Genomic DNA, 8,546 nt, shown 5'->3' with positions numbered 1-8,546 from the left:
TGGCAAAATCTGTATGTTCGAACGTTGTAGATTGAGTGGGATCTCCACAGCAAGGGAACATCACATCATTAAGTTCTATAGTTTTACTTGTGCCTTATGTGGGTTATTTTCTACTACAAAGTTATATGTTGTTAGTATCTGCTTAGCTTAGTTGCCGCTGTCTGTGTATGCTGCGTATACTTAATCTCTAAGCATCTGTTTATTATGTTCGCTGTGTCTCTGTTTTATTTTATATGTGCTTTAGAAACTCAAGATACTGTTTATTGTTTATTGGTGAATTAATGTGCTGCTTTGTTTGCTCTCTAAACTAAATGTGCTCGCTTCTGTCTTATTTTACTTGCTTTACATTTATGTGTTTTAGATATCCAAGTTACTGTGCATTGTCTATTGGTGACTTACTGTGCTGTTTTACGTATATATGCTTATAAAATGTTTAATGTCTAGTAACAGCGCTGTATTGTATTTTTTTGTACTTGAAATATTTGTTTAAACCTCTTGTTTACTTGCAAGAAATTTTGTGGATATTTTATTATTTTCTCTTTTTTTAAATTATCCGACTTTTAAGCAGACAAATCTAAACTTTTTAAATTACCGTATCTGATGTTATAATATCATTCTATATATTTTATGTATATTTGCCTTATTTAATTACAAATTGGTTTCAGGTGTTCAGCTATTATACACTTATTACCCTTATTCATCCTTATTCATGATGTTTTATAGTCGGTTGTACAAGCTGCCTGAGCTTATGTTTGTTGTTTTATGCACTCTTGCCGACTTAAAATAAATCTTATGTTATCTAAGTTTTTCAGCCCTTAACTAATAGGCACCGGTACCAAATCTTCTATTTAGAAGGAGTGCTGTACCAGAAGAAGAAGAAGAAAACGTTATAACCCCTCTGATAAAGGAATAGCTCAAAAATCAAATATTAGAAACATCACCACGTGCTCTTTTAAATAACACAATTAACATGCATGCGTTTAAAACTTTTTATATAAAGAAAGCTTAGTAGATAAACAAGCCGTATCCCGTTGCGGTATTGCATATGTATTTGTATATACAATGTTATTTGTATTTCAAGGCAGTTTTACCATTCATGTTTTTGGACCGATTAAATTTGGGACCGTTTTCGATGCAGAACATTTGGTTCCCCATTACACTATCCGAGCCGGACTTCAGAGATAGATACATTACCCAGCATGCATTTTATGTAAACTTTGCGAAGTTTTGTGTGCGATGGCGGTGGATATGTTCCTCAGGGGGTCTGGATTTTTAAGGAATATTCCTCTGTTCTCACATTTTTGCCTTAACATGAAATTATTAACTATTTTAGTGTGTATTTGTCATGTACTCCACAGTACTTTAGGTATAGATAATTCGTGTTATGACTCCAACGGCAGGGCACAAAAATGTGTTCCAGAATTCGTGAACGCTGCTTTCAATCTTACCGCTGATGCTACGAATACTTGTGGATTAACTGGGCCGCAGGAGTTCTGTCTACAGACTGGTGTTACAGGTGCACGCAAGTCGTGTGGCCACATCTGCGATGCTGGTAACCCATCGCAGAAGCACCCCCCTGATTTCATGACGGATTTTAATACCCAGAATTACTGGACCTGGTGGCAGAGTGAGACAATGTTGGAACGAAGATCAGACTGGCTTAGTTCCAGACAACAGCATGTCAACATCACCCTTAGTCTCGGTAGCACTTTTTTACTTATAGAATAGCTAATCAAAGTTTAAGCATTACCTTTAAGGCCAGTGTTATTAAAAATGTGATCATTTGATAATTAAATATACTTTTTGAAAAGTACTATTAAGTTTATTATCAGACTCTGCAACACATATCCACACAGACAAATCAGACTTATTAAATATGCGCGTATGTCAAAAAAATAATTTGCTGGTATACCTCAACAACTTATCATTTGTTATGTTTTTTTTATCACTCCCCCAAAAATGGTAGCACTATCAAAAAGAAAAGTATTTTATATCATTCCCCATATATAATCTTATGTTAGGCACATGAAACGTGTTCAGTAAAAACATTATTTTGTCCATATTTATCAACCATTTCTGCCAAACAAATTTTGGGATCAATGTGTTTCCAATAGTCTCTGCCAAATACAGTGACTTACAAAATGCCATTGACTTATGTAACAAAATGTTTGTTTTTGTGCATATCATAATTTTTTTGCATGTTACACATATCTGACTTGTCTCTTTTAAACATTGAAACTGTGTTGGGGACATTCATAGTCTGAAGCACAAGCAATGTCTTCTGAAACGAATAAATCTACATTTTATTTGTAACAGGCTGTTTCAGAATGACATTTTTTGTTCAATGAATGACTAGACAGATAAATGCTTCCAATCCGTTAACTGTTTTGCCAAAATATACAATGTAAGAAGCCTAGGCGAAAAAAAAGGTCGGTTTCTGGTCAGGGCCCTCAATCTATCAAGTCCCCCACTTGAAAAGTATACTTTTTTCCCCTTTTGGGGGGAAAAATTCCCCCTGAAATTAAAAAAAAAATTATGTTTTTTCTTTTTAAATAAGATGTGTCTCATGATTATTATATCTCAATTCTATTTCAATTTAATCTTGTCAAACAAACTAAATTATGAACAAAGAAATGAATATAGTGCAAACATGTACAAATGTAATAATGAGAGAGTAAGAAAAAAAATCCCCCAAAAATCGAAACGCCGCGAAAATTCCCCCTCATGAGGGTAGCGACCTGCTTCCCCTAAAATGGATTGAGGGCCCTGCTGGTAGCCGGACCGTGTCTCCTGAATCGGCGCTGACCCTCAACTTTATATTGGGGTTGCAAAAAAGCACAAAAAATCGTTAATTTTCTTTCATTTAACATAACTTTCCACTCCTGTTTTCATTCTAGTACCCGAAAGACCAAAAAACATCCCTACCTACAGACCCTGTTTTTTTCCAAGGAGACCAGAAACAGGCCTGTTCTTTTTATGGTGGGTTCCCACTGCCGATCCGATCAACTCGACCGCTACTCGATATTTTTTGACATGTAAAAAAATATTGGGTAGGAAGCCCAACCAATGCCGACCGCCCCCGACCACTCATGCCGACAGAACCAGACCAGTACCCAACTGCTTGGTCGGGCTTGATCGAGTTGATCTGATCGGCAGTGGGAACCCAGCTTTAGGGCCATGACCAGGGCGCTTACAGTTAGATTTTGGCTTTCTCTGCGCACCTGATAGCAGAGGGCTAAGTTTGAGCAGACACTGTTTTGTGCATGGGTACTTTATGATGAAAGTTTATCAATTTAGGGTAATTTAGCTTCACTGTTGTAGAAGCTTATCTGTTTATGTCACTATGGTCTTCTTAACTTTCAAAACTATAACACCCATTTAAGGTAGTGTACAGATGATCAAAGCAATCTTTACTTTGACTAAAATCTTGACAGTTCACCATCAGACGTGAGTTGCAATCAATTAGAATGTAGCATGGCCCTGATTCTGAAGGCAGAGTTTCATCACACAGTATAAAACTCAATAAAAGCCTATAGAAATGCACCTTTCAACTTCCAGTGTTTTTTCACCATTTTGGAAATAGGGCTAGGGCCCTTTTGATTGCGAAAACAAATGATAAGGAAATTGTGTTGTTTAAGTTGTTTGCAGCAACTTTGTTTGCATACAACTTACTATACTGTTACAATTAACATGAACCAGAAAACTTGGCTGCTGCAAGAGTAGACATTACTAGGATTCACCAAATCAAGTAGTCATGTTGAATAATTAATTTCAGAGATATTATTTCTTCAACGACATTCATTCACAAGTTCAATGCCATACTATGTTAATACCCGGTAATATTTTTATGGATTCATTTTGATCATTGACTTTGCTGTCACTGTAGCTTATTGTCTGTTATTTTCATACTTTCCATCATTCTGGTAAACATGCGTTTCCTTAAATTTTCATGAAGAGGTTTGTTTCGAAAGGTGAAAGACATATAGAAAATAATTTTTAGTGATATCATCATGTACTATGTAAATGCTTTTGCTATTTGTTTTCTGGGAATAAGTGAATACATCCTTCTGCACATATTTAATAGATTTTAATGGTAACCAAATGTTTTACAGATCAATTCTTTGTTGGTAGTTGATGAAATATTGGCTTTAAATTTTAAAAATAGTTTTATTGTGATAACTGTGAACCGTGAAAACTGTATAATAATTATAAGATAAAAACCTAATCCTGTCCTATACATATAATGATAATCCAAAATTGAATGCATAACATCACTGCAAGTTGTGTGTTGTTTTCATCTGACTTTACATGAACAAGTAATTTTGTGCATAAGGTTGGAGTATCAGAACTTTAAAAAGATACAAGAGTGTCATCAAGTTAAGGCTGGATTATTTGACAATGTCAAAGGTGGTTAATCTTCAGGCATTAGATAATGTTACGCTTAAGAAGCTTAGACAGAGAATCTGATAGTGTTTATTACTGTGATAAGTGCTTTTAATCTTGCAGATGAAAGCATGATAGTGTGGAATTGAAAATTTGTGTTTTCACAGGTTTAATCAGGAATTTATATTGATTCATATTTAATAAAGCCAAATATGTGTGTGTCTGTAATGTAAAACTGTACTGAAATAATTATAATATAAATATGGAAGTAAAGCAGAGTACTGTTTCAATGTAAACTAACGTACCGGTACTAACATTAAGATGAAAACAAAGTTTAACTCCTCTATTGGATAAACCCTTTAATCATCATGAGAAAAGTGGAGACATGTTATGTCACAATCAAATTAAAAATAAATTGACATTTGATTCAGTTACACATTTTTAATTACTTGATTAAAGTCTGTATCAAACTGTTTCACAATTCTTTTTTAACGCAATGAAAGTAATCTTTATGTATAATTATTTGCGTTCATCCATCAAATACTAAAGGCATGACAAGAAATGTTAAATTTTAATATTTTGAATAGACCATTTTCATCCAAAAAAAAAATTAAGTCTTTACACTAAAGTCTTGAAGGATCGCCAACTTATTTGTTTAACCCAAAGTTTAAATGAAATGATGGAGAAATTATAGATGAATATTTATGTATGGTAAGCTTGTGGATCAAATTATTTCACAATTTTAACAGGCAACATTATTTTTTTTAAATAATGTTCAAATATTTTATTTCATGCATACGCATGTACAAGGCTCTATTTTTTTTTAAGAACTCATGCAAATTATAAATTATAGTTGCAGTGTTTTTTCCTCACCACTTTGGGACAGGTGTCATTTTCATCAAAATTTGAAAATTGTAAAAGTATGCTGCAAACTTTATAAAGTGTGTACAAATAAAAAGTAGCATAAAAAACTGTTTAACATGTAGTTTATTTTATTAATTTTCTGCCATTACATGTATGTCACAACAATTTTACTGGTTAATTTCCAGAGGCCGCATGGTCTTGAAATTCACTACTGAAACTCAGTGATATTTCTATAGAGCTACATGTACTAATTAACGTCAAATTGGTAAGTGATACCTGGGAAAGCCTTTTTCTATTAACAGTACACTGAGTTCATTGAACTAAACACTCTTTCAACTGAAGCTGTTCTTGAGGGTACTCTGAGCCTCAGGTTCTGTAGGACAACCTGCCTCTGATTAAACCAGGTTAACTGTTTGCAACAATAGACTTGGCAATAGGACAACCTGCCTCTTACTTAACCAGGTTTGCAACATTATAGACTAGTCTTGGTCTTTGATAAATTGTTATAATCAACATCTGAAAACATTCCACTGGAATAAATATTTTATACTTGATCCCCATTAACCTCAGTGTTGTTTTCACCATTTTTGGTATGAGCCCGGGTCCCTTATGATTGGGAAATATTTAATTTCAATATAAGTATTAATCATTCTTACCGGCTTCGTAATCAACATGAACCAGTCCACTCCACGTTGACCTTGTCTGAGGCAAGATGCTGGATCAGGGATTTTTCTATATATATATTATATATATGGTATATAAAGTGTCAGATAGTGGTTCACGCCGGTACATAAACGGACTGGTACGTAAGGTGTAACATTCTAATTATGCGCATTTGAGAAATTAACAAAACACAGAGTCGGAATACACACCAGCACCACTTTTTTTCGTGTTTTAATGCTTCAGACACGAAGGACCATGACCCAGATTAATCTCTGAAGAGTTATTACATTTTTATAAGGTTCTCTCCTCGAACACAACAAATTATTTGATGATGGGAACCCAGGGGTTTTTCAACACTGTCTGCGCGTCCGGGAAATGGAGGCACTCCCAAAGCAAACGGACCGGATCCCAAACCGAAATTATATTAAAAAAATCCCAATTTTCAAAAAAAAAAAAATTTTTTTTTTTTTTTTTTTTTTTTTTTTTTTTTAAAGAATGAAGTGTCTTATAACTTGCGTGACTAACCAGTGTTTGTTTAAGTAAAAAATATCTACTATAAGGTTTTGACTGTACAGTTCTTATCTCAGAGTGTAACTGTAACTGAAAAACAAAACAGCAGTACTTGAAAAAACGTTGAACATGCCAAATATTGCATCTGTTTAAATAAAGAAGACAAAATAACAAATAACACATTTATTTGTTAAACCACTGAATTATTTAAGCATGATAAATTCACAATTTTTTCCCAAATGAGCAGTTTCATCGAAGCAAAAATTCCCAAAATGGCCAATTTTGTCGATAAAAAACTCGCAATTTGGTCAGACTCCTTTTCCCAAAATAGGCAGAAAAACCCCTGGAACCAATATATTCTGTCATCAAAGCTTGCTGCGGTTACTTCCCCGTTGATAAGCAATCACTGATCTGAACCTCGCTTGATTGTTTCAGTGCAAAAGGAAAGTATCTGCATAAACAACTTTTTGTTCTGTGAAATGGGAATTTTATATGTGCAACGGGTACATTGTATTTATTATTTTGAATTGGGAAAAATGGTAGCATTGGGAATGGAGCCCGTTTAACGGCACCAAGTTTATATAGAGGATAAACGCAAAGTTCAATGTTGTGTGGTTTTGAACTTATTGATGAACATCTGGTCCGTAAATGCAGTTGAAAAATTATTGATAATTGGTAAGACATGTTTCTTGGGCTTTCAAGATGTCTGTAGTTACTGGGCTAGATTTATTGATGTACACACATGCTTCTTCCTGTATGTATCCTGAATGTAGTGCAGAGCACAGTTTTGGCTTTTCATCGGAAATATTTACATGTACCTCAGTATACCATCAAGTCCTGAATGTCTTGGTTTGCAATTTACTGCTAGTGTGTGTGTGTGGGGGGGGGGGGGATGATAATTGGGGTACTGATAGATATTACTATTTGAGGAAGGTTTTAAATGTTGGATCATATTATCAATTTGAGCATGACTGATCCATTATGTAAACAAATATAGTTTATGTGGGATGAAACTCATAGATTTTAATAACATGTACTATGAAGTAACATTCCCTGAGGCCACTCACAGTCCTAAAAATTGACTTGACCAAGCATTGCGAATGTGAATGAATCTGTAAATTATTTCTGTTTGGTATTTGACAATCAAATATTTCTTAAATATATCAGATTTTTCAGCATTGCTGTTTAACCCAGCTTTTCACCTTTAATGGCCTTTACATAATGTCAGCAGACCCAAATGAATACACTCCATTCATTCCATTGGCTGATTTGAGCATAATCCCCTGGAACATAGGCAACATCACCAAATCTGTGTAGCATAGGATGTAACACTTATCAGTATAGGGAAATGCGGACTACTCTCTGCATGTTCATTTTGGCCCAGTTACAATTATGCATTATTGGTTAATTCATTCCCTAAGACCTTCATGGTCAGAGTTGGTTCAGTAAATCGTCATGGGAACACAGAATGTAATAAACGTCTTATGTTGATACCAAAGTATTGCTTTGAAGATATTAAATAACAGGAATTTAAGGGAAAGACATGACTGAAACCCTATCGGTAAATACATGTACCACTTGTATTGCATTGCGAGATAAAACTACAGAATAGTGAAATGTTTATGAAAGAAGGGAAATCGTGTAATTATCTAGCCATACATGTGTGACATGCGTGGTCAGTCTCTCTGAAAATCTTTCCAGCAAGCCAAAATAGGCTTACAGCCATTGCCAGTTTGCTATAAATAACAGTGTGACTTCAATATTCTATTGGAAAGTATAGTGGTTTGATGTTCCATTGACAATATGGAATCAGATTTTTAAAGGCCCATGTCATGCAAAAAAGGGACTTATGCAATATCCTGCCAACATACATGTAGCCCCAGTCAAGCCTGTGCATCCAGTCTTGTCAGGATATGCATACCAGAGGAGGATACTAAGTCTCAGGAGATAAAAAGAAACGTTGCCAGAGCTCCAGATAAGGTTTTGTGAAATTCTTAAATTACTACCAGATTTTCAAAAAGATTTCTTAACTCTGAAATTTTATTCTTAACGTTACTACTAAGTTTTGGAAAATAATTCTTATTTTTTCTAAATGACCTAAAAATAAATAATAATGGTTATTTTCA

General features: G+C 34.4%; 1 protein-coding gene across 1 annotated transcript in view; it reads left to right on the top strand.

Moving 5' to 3' along the window:
- Positions 1 to 1,191: 1,191 nt before the first annotated feature.
- Positions 1,192 to 8,546, top strand: part of LOC127837893 (laminin subunit gamma-1-like) — a 64,688-nt gene continuing 57,333 nt past the window's right edge. Inside the window, exon 1 of the mRNA XM_052365341.1 lies at positions 1,192 to 1,702. Within this exon, the coding sequence (XP_052221301.1) occupies positions 1,237 to 1,702 (466 nt within the window). The 5' untranslated portion in view covers positions 1,192 to 1,236. The remainder of the gene's footprint in view (positions 1,703 to 8,546) is intronic.

The sequence above is a fragment of the Dreissena polymorpha genome, chromosome 7 (assembly GCF_020536995.1).
Source record: "Dreissena polymorpha isolate Duluth1 chromosome 7, UMN_Dpol_1.0, whole genome shotgun sequence".
Taxonomy (NCBI): domain Eukaryota; kingdom Metazoa; phylum Mollusca; class Bivalvia; order Myida; family Dreissenidae; genus Dreissena; species Dreissena polymorpha.
The sequence above is the reverse complement of the archived record's forward strand: the minus strand, read 5'-3'. Positions and strand labels throughout refer to the sequence as shown.